The sequence below is a fragment of the Thunnus maccoyii genome, chromosome 5 (assembly GCF_910596095.1).
Source record: "Thunnus maccoyii chromosome 5, fThuMac1.1, whole genome shotgun sequence".
Classification (NCBI taxonomy): domain Eukaryota; kingdom Metazoa; phylum Chordata; class Actinopteri; order Scombriformes; family Scombridae; genus Thunnus; species Thunnus maccoyii.
The window spans coordinates 20,944,478-20,960,376 of record NC_056537.1 but is presented as its reverse complement, the minus strand read 5'-3'; the positions used below and the strand labels follow the sequence as shown (position 1 = coordinate 20,960,376).

The 15,899-nt window shown below is 39.3% G+C and overlaps 2 protein-coding genes across 3 annotated transcripts; one reads left to right on the top strand and one right to left on the bottom strand.

Annotated features, from left to right (window-relative positions):
- Positions 1-24: 24 nt before the first annotated feature.
- si:dkey-103i16.6 (uncharacterized protein LOC557125 homolog) lies at positions 25-9,772 on the bottom strand. The gene is made up of 8 exons (XM_042411479.1): positions 9,496-9,772; positions 3,261-3,489; positions 2,994-3,149; positions 2,446-2,678; positions 1,418-1,518; positions 1,155-1,316; positions 831-1,040; positions 25-639 (listed from the first exon to the last, which is right to left on the bottom strand). The coding sequence occupies exons 2-8, from the start codon at positions 3,479-3,481 to the stop codon at positions 418-420; spliced, it is 1,305 nt and encodes a 434-aa protein (XP_042267413.1). The 5' UTR covers positions 3,482-3,489; positions 9,496-9,772; the 3' UTR covers positions 25-417.
- Positions 9,773-12,202: 2,430 nt separating this feature from the next.
- tmem263 (transmembrane protein 263) lies at positions 12,203-15,883 on the top strand. Of its 2 annotated transcripts, none has more exons than XM_042411799.1 (3): positions 12,203-12,440; positions 13,884-13,952; positions 14,305-15,883. In XM_042411799.1, exons 2-3 carry the CDS (start codon positions 13,886-13,888, stop codon positions 14,601-14,603), a joined length of 366 nt encoding a protein of 121 aa, XP_042267733.1. In that variant the 5' UTR covers positions 12,203-12,440; positions 13,884-13,885; the 3' UTR covers positions 14,604-15,883. The 2 variants fall into 2 exon arrangements, with proteins under 2 accessions (XP_042267733.1, XP_042267734.1); XM_042411800.1 differs by lacking the exon at positions 12,203-12,440 and adding an exon at positions 12,461-12,984.
- The last annotated feature ends 16 nt before the right edge of the window (positions 15,884-15,899 follow it).

Sequence of the window (15,899 nt, the reverse complement as noted above, 5' to 3'; positions counted from 1 at the left end):
ACCTTTATAGAAGGACAGAAGAAGTGCAAATTACACAAAACCTTTATTAAATATTGTTTCAAATACAGTGTTGTACTGATATAAAACATGAACACATTTGCTGGCGTCTGTTTAAGAACACATGCAGAAACATTTGGACAGGGCTGAAACATTGACTAGTGTTCTGGATGGACCCTTCCTCCATAATAAGTGCTTAAATACGCTTGTTGAGCTTGACAAACTGTCTTTGATATGATTTTTTTTTTTATTTGTACATATGAACATCTCACACACTGTGCCACTTAAATGCACACATTGAAATCCATTAGATAAAACATTGTGTGTGTACAGAATACCGGAGAACAGTCTTACTGCGAACAAAGGAGAGGAAACTGTCTCAAACCTTTTCCAGTGTCTTATTTTATGAAACATGCGGCATCAGTTGCTCGGGCTGGAGGATGCAGTGCTCTTGCTGTCCGTCTCAGAGTCCGTCTCCTCGCTGCCGCTGCTGGCTGCTGTTTGAGCTCCTGGTCTGGACCTGGATGTCTCCATCCTGCCCTGAGGCTCTGATGCTCCTCTGCTCATCAGGCTGTTCGAGGTGCTCTGGCAAGGCATCTGTCCGCTCACTGATGGAGAGCTGCTTACTGATGTGGTGAAGCTCTGCAGTGAGGATAATTATTGCCATGGTCAATCCTCTCAATAGAGCCTTTTAAGCTGTGTTGTCTTTACCTTTCAATTTTACACAGTTCTAAATGTAGTAAAAAAATAAATAAATAACTAATAAAGAAAAATAAAGAACCCCAGAAGAGTCGTTAGACAGCTAAGAGCCTAGAGCTTAAGAAGGAACGCACCACTGTTTCCTGACTCATCAGCTCTTCGATCTCGTTGCTCCAGCCGAGCATTTCAGCAAATCTCCGGACTGTGTCCGCCAGGTCACCCAGTTCCATGTGGTCGTTTCTCCGCAGTGGGACCTTCTCAAACGGACCCACAGCATGCCGGTTCAGCAGGAGACGTGGCACAGTGGAGCGCACCGTATTCACCAGGCTGGCAAAAGGCTCAATCTATAAAACATTGAATTTTTGTTCAGATATAAGTGAACTTAAGATTTACCTGCCAAAGAAATGTGCTAGAAACCAATTTAAATTCATAAAGACATTAAAAATGCTATTGTCCACCTGTAAAGAGGTGCCCATAATGATTAGCAGGTCTGCTTTGGGGAAGTCTTCAGTGTGGAGGAAGTACTTCTGTGGAAGGTCCTCTCCAAAAAACACAACGTCAGGTTTGACTGTTGCGGCGCAGAATGTGCATATGGGGACGTTGTCATTCATTATGGCGTGCTGTGAGACAGACACAAATGAAGGAAGCATCAATGTGGTATCAAATGCAATGAGGCACTGTGTTGAAATATGAATGGTTTCAGATCAATGACTAAGTGTACCTTAGCCTCCTCAGCAGGGTACGGAGTGTAGCACAGGTGACAGGAAGCTGTAGCAAAACTACCGTGAGCTTCCACAAGTTTGTCATCTGGGATGCCACAAACTGTGAGGAAAGTTATTAAATATTATGAAGGACATTCATAGCAAACAGGGTCATCCACTTCAGCAAACAAACAGACCGTCACTGGTGGGCTAGATGAAAGGCAGTCAATGTGAACACCTGAAAGTGTCAGAAGTGCACGACTACTGGTGGTGTAAAAGAGAAACAATGAACACACATCTCTGAGGTGATGCGTTCATTGACTAAATGTTCACAAGAGCTGCTTTATTGTTTTTCTACAAACTTTTCATGTGGTTCAGAACAACACATCAGCAGTAAAACATTTTAAAAAAAGTTTGAGGGTTAAATGGGTTAAACTGGCATCCCAGTATGTGTTAGTCACTAGATATTTTGTCATTGTAACCAGTGGTGAGAAGTAAACATTTCAGGTGAGTCTTCTACAAACATCCCTTCATGTTATTGTATTTTTACTCTGAATGTTCTGAATGTCACACTGAATACGAGTCTCTTCTGCTTCGATTTATGAGCTGTGATGTTCTGCTTTTTGTATGCGTTGTTTCTTTTAATGCATAACATCAACCTGCCCAGGGACTGCAGAAGAAAACTAGCACTTTGGCTAATTCTGACACCTACACTTACACAATTTTGAAGGTAATTCATGTGTGTTGTCATTGATAAATAATTAGAATAAATTTTAAAAAGTTAATCAAAAAAAAACAAAGTAAATGGCACCGTCTTCAATTGTTTCTGTTTGCAGTTAATTGTGATACGTTTGGTTACATAAAAAATATATTTTTTGCTTGAAGATAAGTAATTAGAGGATTGGGTTTGTATTTGGATCGCATCATTTATTGTGCAAGTTTCTACTCTGTAATGAAAAAACTTCATGTACTTTCAGCTTGCCTGACACAGTTTCATGTAAAGATCTATTTCTGGCTGATTTTTTGTTCCCTTTAACATCTCACTCACCTTTCTCCAGTCCGTCAATGTTCTGCGTGTACATTCGGAGCAGCAGGCCTTTGTGATGAAGCATGCGGATGAAGTAGTGTATGTAGTTGGGCCTGTGGCTGCCAGGATACAGCGCCTTGGCCAGAGAAAAGAAAGGCTGCGGGTCGTTGGAGAAGTAGTCGATGTTAAAAATAGCTTCTGGGTAAGGGATGTTGTACTTCTCCACGTTGGCATAAAGACCTGTTCCTGGAGTTCTGAAGACGGGGAAGTACAAACATTTTTACATGTTCATTTTGGGCATTTCAGTACAAGCCTTCATTGAAGAGCAGCAAACAATAAGTGTCTTTCTCAATAATTGTTCCCAGGGATTAATAGCTCTTTTGACACACTTAACCAAGGAAACCAGAGCCAGTATGTTGCTGGACAGTTTCTATAACGACTAAGCAGGTTTACACTTCAGTTTTAGAAAAGGAACTGAACAGAGCACAATGAAAATATTCAAGGACTCGTATAGAAGAGAGAGAGATGAAGAGGAGGCTGCAGAGAGCACAGACCCTGCAGACACCGACCTGAAGTCTGGTATTCCACTGGCGGTGCTGATCCCTGCTCCGGCTACCACAACCACATTCTTACAGCGGCCAAGCTTCACCAGCCGAGACACAGAGGCAAGACCGCCCCGGGACCTGGACCCAGTAGGCTGAGGACCTTTGGACATCTTTCCTTTACTGGAGAGGAGGCCAAGAAAAGGCACATGATAGCATTTCTCTGCTATGAGCAACATCTAGAGGCAGAGTCAGAAATATTTCATATAAACAGTCTCTCTAATGTTTCCTCACCTTGTAGGTACACCGTCTTGTCCGCTCACACTCATCTGGCTGAGGTCCCGGGCCAGAGCTGAGTCCGTCTGCTTCTTGCGTTGTTTTCCATACGGGCTCGGCCCGGAGTCCTGGAGCTCTGCGGGGTCGCTGTGCCTGGCCTGGGAGCTGGAGCTGCGGGTTAGCCGAGTGACTGGAGGTTGAGGGGCTTTTTTATCCCAGCTGGACCTGGACCTGTTCATTCCAACACCTGTTGACAGCAAGAAAACAAACAAATCATTCAGCCTAAATGAAACATTAATCACTGTTTATGAGTCGTCATACAAGATTCATTTCCTCCGTGCTATCAGCTTAAAGCAAGATTTGCCCGAATGACATTTGAAAATTGAAAATGTTTTTTTATTTCTTTAATGTGCAAAATGTAAAATCGAAGCTTTTTGCTTTGTTTTTCTACCTGCTCTAATTAGTCATTGCCTTGCTTTCAGTGATTTGCTTTTCATTTGCCTCCCTCCCTTCCCTCCACCCATATTTAAAAAGCTGTTACACTGAAATTATCGTGGCATCCTTTCTGTTCATCCCCTTTGCACAGAGAGAAGCTGAAATGTTTTAAAACTGTCAACTGCTGAACAAAAGGTAATGGCTGCAATATATTTAGCAACCCCCCTTTGCTGCTCAGCAGCTATGCTAATACAGTCCACAGCTGTGGCAGCTTTACTGTTCAGGGAAAGCGGAGGGTATAGCCGAGGGGGGTGGAGGGTGAGCCTTAAAAAGAGGGGTGGTAGAGGTGAAAGGGAACCGTAGATTGACTGTGTGTCAACAAACCCAGCTGGGAGAGAAAAGAGGATGCCCCCTAACGGCCCCCTCAGACTGAGGAAAAAGAGAGTGGGAGGGGGGTGCAGAGATAAATGATACGGAGGCAGGATTCAATAAAGAGGGAACAGAGGAGTAGAAGAAGAAGAAGAGGAGACAGAAGGAGGAGGGGGTGGAGGGCTTCTTTTCCAAAGCTATTCTAGGCCTTCAAACAACTTCTATGAGGAATGAGTGTGAGTGATCAGGGAGAGGCAGCGAACAAGGAAACAAAAGAGCTACAACCCATAAAACATGACTGCTTCAGAGGGCAGCAGGGAGATAAGACGAGCTTTTCTCCAGCAGCACCTTATCGCCCTCCGGAGGAGCCGGGAGACGAACAGAGGGGTCACTGAAGGCTTACGGAGCAGAAATACAGCCAGAAAGTGATGGGTGGTTGTGGCCTTTAAGCTTTTTTTCCCCCAATTGCTACATTAACATTTAAAGAAAATTAGCTAGCTTAAAACAGATGTAGCTTTTGCCTCCTGGAATCTTGAAAATCTCTGTTTTCATTTCAGGCACTCAATCTTCTTTACCTCCTTTAAGGCTGGAACCCCCACATTACCACTGTGTTTTTTTTCCTCCCTTGCACATCCTAAAGAACTATTAAAAAACAGCGGGATGGTGAGGGTCTTGCCTTTTGTCTGGGCTCCTCTAAAAAAGACACTGCTGAGTACAGGCAATAAATCACCAGCCCAGTTATTAAGGTCCCACACAGATGGTGTAGTGCAGACTCAACAGTGGTCCGGCCCACAAAATACTATGAATTTACTACATTAAACTTGAGCCATTGGAAAAATGTTAGTTACTGATAAAAGAGAGACGCAGCTTCAACATGGGGGCAGATCTAGAGGAAACCAGCAGTAGAGAAAACTGGTGCAGCGGAGGCAGCAGCAGGTTTTCAGGCAAACAGTCAACAACCAGAGCAGCGAAGAACAATGCTGACAAAATGGAGGATGCTTCGACAAAAACCTGTAACAACTTAAGATGGTATTGTGCAATATTAAAAAATTTACATCCAGAAAAATGCAAAAAAAAGTTTTATGCACAGGCATACAGAAAGTTATTTTAGATAAGAGTGGCCCTCAATGCTATAAGATCCACCTTTTTATCTGATAAAGGCCTAATTGTGCCACAAATGCAGTTATTTTTCTTTAATGACAAATAAATCCCTGTATAAATGACAAAAGGCTTAAAAAGGATTTGAGAGCCCCCCTCGCTCAGCCTTTCACACGGCTCGTTCTCGCAGCTCTCCCCAGTCGAAAAGCTGAGCCCAGTGTGCCGCAGTACCGGACCACCAGGGGTGTAGCTGCTCATATGTTAGGACTGTCCTACAACACTGGGCACACCTCGCTGCTCACCATAAACCCCCGAAAAAGTCAGACTAATGGGTAATCCTTTTACAAGTTCGGACGCTGGGACTAAAACTCAAACACTGCCGAAGAGCAGCAGGCAAAAAGTTTGTGTCTAAACAACAACGTGTTTAAATGACCAAAACCACTATCTGCTCGACATTTACTGCTCATTGACGAAGAAGAAGTTCTTGCCTGAAATGCTAAAATGTAAAGTAGAAAAAAACAAAAGTATTTTAAAAAAAACAACAACAACCAGATAATCATTTCTACTTTGTAAAAAACTACTTACATACAGGTAACTTCAACGATATACAGCAAGTCTCCTTTCAGATATTAGAAACTAATTATTAGTTAATTATGATTGAACTCAGTTCACACAAGTGTTTAGTTAATTAGACTTCACCTCATAAAACTGTGATCTAGTGGACTTTTATAAATATATATATCTACTGATTAACAACACACATACCTACACAAGAGCGCTCTGACAATAAATACTCCTGGAATGATAATATAAACTACTGCCTTTACACAGGTAACCAATAACAATACAACAACATTTGCTGGCTGATTACACCTCTGGGTGGAGTGACGCTGGGATGTACTATTGACATTAAAATGGTGCGAGATGTCCGGCCCTAACAGTTGCAACTAGCTGAGTGAGGAGGTTTGTCAATCAGTCAACAGTCTAAATATGCAAATGAAGTCAAAACACTTGTGTAGGTGGACTATTTGTGTGGAGGAGCTTTGAAGTCATGACAACAGAGTTGAAATTCAACCAGCCAGCATACAGGCTGATTTGCATGCTTGTCTAAAAGTAACTTGATATTTCTTTTAGATTAGGGCTGCAACTAACAATAATTTTTAATATATAATTTCAAATTTACAAATTGTTTTGTCAGAGCAACAGTCCAAAACCAAAATATATTCAAGTTCATAATAAAATAAAAGGAGAAAAGCAGAAAATCCTCAGATTTGAGAAGCTGCAACCACAAAATGTTTGTCATTCTTGCTTTGATAAATAACTTGTCAAAACTGTTGTTGATGACTTTTCTGTCAATCACCTAATCAATTAATCAACTGACAATGTCTTCCCTATTTTCAATGTTAAAATAGAAAATACAACACAAACAACAACAACAACAACAATAATAATAATAATTGTTCTCCTTATTAGGAAGAGAAATATACTAATTAGCATAACAAGACAGATGATCAGATCCTTATTGACTCTCGGCAGCGTGAACCTGCGACACTGTTACTTTATTCTGAGTGTTAAATAAACATCTACCTGACGTCTCTGGACTGACATGTCAGCGTCTTAAAGGAGATTTGGTTAAGTTTAATGAGGGGCTTTCCCCCTGCAACCCCTGCATTTAACCCTTCACTTACAGCAGAATTGAGAACAGCAGTCTTTGATCTCTGCTGCCCCCCAAACCACGGACGGCAACAGGCCGCCTGGTCACTATGGAAACCTCTTCATTACTTAGTTGGAGAGGCAACAGCTCTATGTTCTCTTTCCCCACCTGCTCACTAATGACATATCACTCTGTGTAGCATCTTTGTTGGACTCTCAGTCGACACAAAGCAGCGAGTCCTAATTTGTGTTAGTATATTGTTTGTTCACACACAGAGGGGAAGGAGGGCGGCGGAGAGCTAATTTTGCCCAATGGGTCGATGTCTAACTAATGACTCCTGTCCTGTTACCCCTCTGAGGACGTACCAGCCCTAAATTAAGCACCAATCTACCAATAATGGGATGTGATACCATTTATGCAGCCACATAGATTCTTTAAGAGTAAAGGAGCTGAAAGTAAACGCTGCATGTTCAAGTCATCCCAACTGGAAACACAGGACCACTCTGTACCACAAAACAATGATATTAAATGTAAAGCCATTCAAAACAAATAAATGCTACCCATAATCTGGGGTAATTAACTATTATTTTGTCAATTAATCTGCTCATTAACGTTTCAATTAATCGTTTAGAGTATAAAATATAAGAAAACTGTGAAAAATGACGTCTTCAAATTGCTTGTTTTGTCGTATCAACAGATTAAAACTTCAAGATATTTAATTTACAATGAAATAAAACAGAGAAAATGCCAAATTCTCACATTTGAGAGGCAAATCAGCAAATGTTTCACATTTTTACTTTAAAAAAAGCTGAAACGATTATCAAAATAGGTGCTGATTAGTTTTTTGTTGATCAATTAATGATCTGAAGTCTTGTTGGTTATAGAAAAAGTCTTTGAAAACAGATAGTTTTAACCTTTCTTGAGATAAAAAAGGACATTAACTGAAAACAAAGCATCAGTCAGCATGATTAACTGTGTGTGACCAAATCCTCATTTTTAGAAAAGACAAAATCCACTTTTGGAAGTTTTTTCATTGCTACAAAAACACTGAATGAATTCTGACACAAATGAAAAATAATAAATTGCCTCCAGTAGCAGAAGAGCTGCTATAACTGAGGTTATGCTGCCACCTGCTGGAAACAGCAACTCATTACAAATAAAAACCACCAGCCCACTTTGGAAAAACAATCAGTGCCACATATACTGTGGTAAGTTAACTGTGACCAGCTTACATAAGAGGGCTGCATTGACTACTTTTACATAAATTAGTTTTTTGGCTCGCAAAAAGCCACAAATCTCGATTCTCAACAAACCCGATTAGCTGTTCAGATCATTTTCACACAAACTATTGACCCTGTTTCATGAGCAAATACAATCAATCAATCTCATTTGTCTTGATGACACCAGGATAGACAGAGATATCACACACACACACACATATGCATAGATCAGTCGATTAGCTATAAACTATTAAATTATTCAGCAACTATTGTGATAAACGATTAGTCATTTGGGGTAATTTTTTAAAGAAAAATATGTACAAATTCTCTGGTTCCAGCTTTTCAAATGTGAATATTTTCAGTTTGAGGACATCATCTTGGGCTTTAGGAAACAGTCATCGACATGTTTCACCGTTTACATTTTATACACCGAACAACTAAGTGATTAATCAATAAAATAATCAACAGATTCATCAATAATGAAAATAATTGTTAGTTGAAGAACTACACACGTGACACAAGAACACAATGAGGATGTTTTCAGTCATATGATGCCAAGCAGATTATATCTACTGTTTCTGAAAGTGATTTAATTTATCAAGCAAGTTAATTACAATTTTCATAACTGACTGAAAATATTATTTTCTCTAAATTGAAAAGCTTGTCGTGTTGTTTTTAATACTGAACAGACTGAATAAGTTATCTTGTGGAGGACATGTGTCATTCTGCTTGATATTTTACACCATTTATCTGGAACAAACTCCCAGAAAACTTCAGGTCTTTTAAATCACAGCTGAAGACTTTTCTGTTTGCTGCTGCCTTTTATTAGGGTTAATATCGTACACTGCATTGTAACTTTTAATCTCTGTCTTATTCTATTTTAGCTTCTTTTTATTTCCAATTTAACACTTTTTAAAATTGTATTTAAATGTATTTTATATTCTGTCTTAATGCCTTTTTATGCTCTCTGTAAAGTACTTTGAATTACCTTATTGTTGAAATGTGCTATACAAATAAACGTGCCTAGTCTTACCAATTTAACAGTTTTGACATTTTAGTCCTGGACCACTAATTAGCTTCACCATTCAGTTGGTGTCCAGTTATATTTTACAAAATGAGATACATAACAGCCTTTCATTGGAGAGAAACAGTGTAGGTAGAGTCACATGAAGTAAACACAATGGAGCAAACAAGTGATAGTTGAATGTCTGCAATTTTTAATTGTACCACCAAAGCTCAGGGATTCATTACATTTCCAGCTAATCACCCTGATGTGGCTCTAAATCTTAAATTTAATTAAAAAATATATACCAGGCTTTTGGAAGCTGCCTTTAAAATGTATTTGGGGGGATTGTTGTTAGAAGGTGGAAGTCCACAATCCGTAGACCTGCTTTGGTAAGAACAATAATAACATTTAGGATATAAGGGGGCTATCATCATCATCATCATCATCATCATCATCATCATCGTTAGCTACCTGTCTTTCCAGTGAGGAACTTTTGAATGTTGAGCAGACGGCGACGACAGACAGGCTGCAGACTCTTGTTTTACATCCGAAACGAAACTCGCTGAGCTTTTCTTTTTCTTTTTAATCAGTAAACTCGGATCTTGTGGTGGAGCCGCAGCAGTCTGGTCCACCTCTGCTGCAGCTGTACTAAAGGTGTCTCCTCCTGAAATACAAACACTTTATCTGCATGCAGCACAAACTGTGACGGTGTTGGAGGACAGAGATGTCACTCTGCTGCTATTTCCGGATACTAAAGAAGTCATTACGAACGCGGGCGGGAAAACGGAGCTGGAAAGTCACGTGGTGCTGTGTTTCCGGTTCCTGAGTCCCAGTCTGGTTTTAGGATGAGAAAAAGTGGATGTTTACACGGGTTCAAGTTTTAAGTGTGTGTGTGTGTGTGTATGTGTGTGTGTGTGTGTGTGTGTGTGTGTGTGTGTGTGTGTGTGTGTGTGTGTGTGTGTGTGTGTGTGTGTGTGTGTGTCCAGCTGTTATGTGTGCAGCGTTTACCTTCTGGTGTTATTCTAGTAGTGAAGTAGAACAATACTAGTTGTGTCTTCTAGTATTGTTCCTTCTTTTGTTTTATGTTTTTACACTTATTTATTCTTAAGATTTTTCATTGTCTTTTATCTTTGTTTCCATTTCTTATTGCATTGTAACTTTTTAATATGTAATTGCATTGTGTATTTTCTGTTTTTATGTCTGTGAAGCACTTTGTAAACTTGTTTTTGAAAAGTGCTAGGCCTATATAAATAAAGTTTATTATTATTATTATTATTACAATCTGTTTTAAGAATACACTTTACAGCTGCAGCGATTAATCAATTAGTTGGCAACTATTAAATTAATTGTGAACTATTTTGATAATCAATTAATCATTTGAGTCATTTTTTAAAGAAGAAAATTTCCAAATTCTCTGTTTCCAGCTTTTTAAATGTGAATATTTTCAGTTTTTTTTAAGTCTTCTACAACAGTAAACTGAATATCTTAACAGATTACTTGATAATGAAAATATTCGTTAGTTGCAGCCCTAATGCACTTTACTTCAGGTAAAAACACACAGAAATAGAAATCAGAATAGGTCTGTGACTGTTCTTCATCCTTTTTGAGGCCTTATTTCAAACATGATAAAAAAAAATGGTTGTAGTGCAGCTGTATATTTGTCAGGAAATTCTTGACTGAAGTGACTGATTTTGGTTTTGAAGATCTCTCCAGATTCTCCAGACCAAACAGTGATCGCAACTTCACAACTTAACAAAAATAATTCAGAACATGAGATGGTAGCTGACAGAAATACACCCAAACAACAGTGAAATAATTCAAATGACTGAAAATATATTGCAAAGTGCTTAAGATACTGTCTAATATATCAGATATGTCAATTTTATGATCACAAGCTTATACCGATGCATACACTGCATTTTTTTATGGGAAAAAAACACTTTCTTCCCTGCAACACCTGACAATAATATATCAGGACTGTATTTAGACATAATTTTCTTATTTTAGATTTTAGAAGTTTTAGCTTACACAACTGAATCTTCTCGTATGTAACAGAATTTGACACTGTGGTTACCTGAACGCTTCCTCTCACCCAATATTAGTTGGGATCAGGACCAGCACCCCCAAAAACTGCACAGATGGATGGATGTAACACATTTGCATGTCAGGTGTTGTTATGGGCCTTCACCTATTACTTTCTTAATTTTAACACACAGAGGGCCTCTATAATACATAAAACAGGTAGTAGAGCCAGGTGATAATGCAGGACCTGCCTTAATCACCCCCACCCCCACCAAACACACACACACAGTATGCAATATAATGTATATTTGTACACATATATTTTTTATCTCTCATCTTTCTCTTCTCTCTCCTTCTTTTTTCTACAGTTGTAAATATTTATTTCATAATCTAATTGGAACTAGAGCGCGAAGAAGCCAAATTTCACTGCCTTTAGTGTTGCTACTCACTGTGTTGCTGTGCATGTGACAATAATCTTGAATCACTTCAGCTAAAAAGCAGCTCAGAAATGCATATTCCCAAACTAATTTCCAAATAATCACATCACCACAAACCAGCTGACACACCTGGGGGTTTGGGCCTCTGAGCCACGCGGGAAGTTTCACATTCTGCACAGATAGTCATCCGGCCTTAACATAATCATGCTTTTTTTTGTTCATGTCAACTCCACTTATGAGGGAAGTATTAGATTCAGGTCTGTTTTTAATCCTGGCGTGATAGCTGACGTTGAAGAGACGATCTTTGCATTATGATTCAAGAAGAGGATGTACGTCACTTCCACTTTGAGGGCAGGAAGTTGTTTTGGGGGTTTTGTTTTGTTTCCTCTCCCGCCAAAGTCACCATATAGACAGAACCACTAAATAAACCTTTATCGTATTATATCTACCTCATTTTTCATTCATGTCCCCACATTTAATACTACACCTTAAGGAAATTTCTGAATGTAGCTCTCAAGTTTAGTTCTTAATTATCACCAAAACATATCAGAAATTTTTTCTCATCTCTTTAAAATGCAATTTCCCTGTGTTTGTGCATTCACGCCCACATGCACAGACACAATGGAAGTGTAAAAAAAAAAAAAAGAGTGAACTACAGTATTAAACAACAATGAGAGCAGTCAGACATTAATAACTACTTCTCTCTGTAGCAGGATGAATGCATGTGCTTCAGTAAACGCAGCCAGCAGCTGGAGCTCCAGTCTGCGGACAGTGTACCTCTGTGTTTTTATGGGTGGAGACTGAGGACCTCCTCCAAAAAAACAAGCAGACAACACCACCAGCAGATACTTCATTTCAGGCCGTGGAAGCTGAAAATTATTTAGGGCAGTTGGTATTTAAGTCCTTCAGGCAGCGCATTGTGTACATTGGATTGACTTGCTAACGTTACAAAACGAGGTAAGTTGCCAAATCACCTTCTAACTAGTTGGGGTTCAGTTTGATGAAGAACTTCTGCAGACGGAGAAAAAACTGAGCCATTTTATCGTTCAAACAGGCTTTTAAGCAAACTCCATCGACCGTTATTAATCAGCGGGACAGATAGGCTGACGAAAATACCGATAAATGTAACGCCAGATTGATTTATTTGTGAAAAAGACGAACCGTTAAAGTGATGTTTGGTATTTCGGGAGTGACGTGTCTGTTTAGGTGCCTCAGCTAACGATACGTTGAGACTGGATGCGAAACAACCACATTAGCTGTGATAAACACGACGAATAAACGTTGTTTGGCTTCAGAAGTCACACAGAAACCCTCTTGATTAAATTAAATTGTACAGAAATGCTGCTATTTTTTAAGTAAGCATCCGCGGCTGTCGAGTTTTAACGCTAACTGTGTATGGGGTCAACGTTAGCATAAGTTAACATTAAATGTACAGTTGACGCAGGCGCAGTGGGCCATTAAAGCTGCAAATACTTGTTCCTGTTATCCCGGGATACTCAAGGTGATAATGTTGTTTACTCACCGGGCTTTTGTCCACACAGCTGTTAAATGCTTGCGATAAAGTAATAGGAGCTCCTTAAGCTTAAATTTAACCTTAATAAACGCGATGAGCAAACGACGTGAACCAGACACATTCAGGATGACTTTTCAATAATGTAGGGAACAGTTTATTGAGATAAATTCTGCATCGGAGGTCACTGTTGCTCTTTATTAAATTAACTTACATAAGGGAAAGGCTACCTCACCATTATAACGTTTTATGATTGATTATAGAACTTGTGTCCTAGCCATCTGTTTTCATCCTGTTGTACAGCTCTGTGACAGACCATGAACAGGTCTGCCTTGTTTGAGGATCAGCAGCACGCCCAAAGCAAGCTTCTTTATTTACTTTGTATGCTGCTCTGCCTATTCCAGTCCCATTCCTAACTACTGACATTCAGTTAAGGCTTCTGACTGCAGACTGTCGCACATAAAGCATGTCATGCTATTTGGAACAACTGCTTTTAATAACATATGTGTACCTACATGTCACAATTACAGGGTAAACTGGGTTAGCACACATTTGAAGCTAAATATGTACCAGGCAAAACAAGATGACACTGTATCTTCATCTTCATGAATACTCCAATATGTGAATTTTAAGGCATACAAACAGAAAAATCTGGGATTTGTTTCTGCTGTTTTGCATTACACACAGTACAGGTAAATGCACAGGAAAATGTGCAACAACAAGCACAGGCATGGGTCTTAAGGGTTTAAGGATGCCAGAATGAAAACCATTTTGAGCCGCATCATCAGTGTTGGACTGAGTAGCTTTCGTCACTGTTTGTTACACTTTATGTCTGAATATATTATGTGTCACTGGCTCTTTTGGTGATTGCCTCATTTGTTTTCCCACAGAGATGAGTCAGGCGGAGCAGGTGCCTGAGGACATGCCTGCATACCTCCAAGATGAGCCAGGTACTACAGGTAAGTGTAGTTGCAAAGGTCCAAAGGTTTTAGATCACGTCTTAGCACAGTTGTCTGTGCATAATTAAGATGTATGACACATTATCTGGAAATATGGCTTATGAAGTTAACTTGATGATCAGCTATTTTTGCAGTGTGTGGCTGTTATTGTCTGTTGTACTATATTTGCACAGATTGAAACTTTAATTTTTACAGCTATTAGTGTCTTGATTAAGTTAAATTCCTATTGCAGAATGTGTCATATGATAAAATCCTTATTATGGGTCAGGTATCATTGTATGCCCTGAATATCAAGACGAGGCCTGTGAAGATGCAGTATGTTCAGTATGTCCTTTTGTTGTTTTTTAATCAGACACCCTCAAGGACCACCCACAGACACAGCCAGGCATGTTTGGCAGGCTGGCGGGGGGATTGTACGGCGCCACCAAGGGGGCTTTAGGAGCGACGGTGGGCGGTGTGACCTGGATAGGAGGAAAGAGTCTGGACCTCACCAAGACCGCTGTCACTTCTGTAGCTGCGGTGCCCGCAATGGGAGTGGGGCTGGTTAAAGGAGGAGTATGTGCTGTAGCAGGAGGAGTGACCGCTGTCGGTTCTGCAGTGGTCAGCAAAGTTCCCATAGGAGGAGGCAAAAAGAAGGACAAGTCTGACTGACGGGAAGAGGAGAGTGAACGCACACAGCTGAGGTTGTTTTACAATCAACAGCGGCTGAGCAGGAAAAGAGCAACAGAAGACTCAAAAGTTCAGTGTACATGTTTTGGTGAGGGGTCTGCGCTTTGTTTTTGATTTCTTTTTTTCTTAAGTTTGTTTTATATATATATATATATATATGTATATCTATATATATATATATACATATATATATATTTTGTAAACCCCACATTCATTCAATTATGTGGTAAGGACCTACAAAGCAAGAACTTACAAAGACTCTCCTGCTCTGTTGTGAAAGGAAAACTATGATCACCAGTGCCTGAAATAAAATGTCCATGTTTCATTATTTATAATAAACCACAACACTTTTTTTCACTGTATTTGACAGATTAGTTAGCTTTAGCACCAGAGGAGAACAGCTTAGCAAAGTAAGCGTTAATGCACTAAAATGTCACTTGCAAGACAATCAATGATTGATTATGATCTATAACTGACAATGAGGTGTTTATTGGGAATTGGAAATGTTTCACTGTCCACTGGCAAACACTTTTAAACGGATCTGGAAATGTGCACAGCATTCTTAAAACACCTTCCTGTTCAGTAAATTGTTCAGGATTCACAAATGAACAAATAAGTCTGAAGATGTGAAAAGTGCGGTCCAGTTTAATATGGTTGTGACAATTTGGATTTTCCTCTGGTTATGTCCTCAGCTCAGTGAGAAACAACTCCTTCTTTTGATACAGAATCTGATTTATTACAACAAGAGTTGGAGTATTTTGATTGCGATGAACTTTATTTCCAGTCAGAATTACAGCAATGACTGAACTAGTTGAGTCTAAGTTTGTTGAATCACATTTTATATGTTACACTTCTTTTGGCTCCGCTATACTTATTTTGACATGTTGCCGCTCTCAAATCAATATATTTAATATGTCTCCTTCAAAAATAAATGAGTCACATTTGGACACAGAAGTTTCATAAATGTAAAATAAATGTCTTCCACTGCACCAAAGCTTGACCCGTAAAAGGACACTTAGTTCTGAACCATAACATTTCCCAAACGCTCCTCTATTATGGCCTATATGGTCACCGTGTTTACTATTTCAATACCTTTTTAACTGTAAAATGCAAGCCTTGTGTCATGCAGAACTAAGGTTTCAAAGCTGTTATTTTTATCAGTGTTGCAGAATGTTTGGAAGTTTGCTGAACAGTGAGAATTTATTGAAACATGACTATGTTGTATTCAATACTTGTTTAAATAAAACAAATGCTGAAGGTTGTGTATGTTTTGTGTTC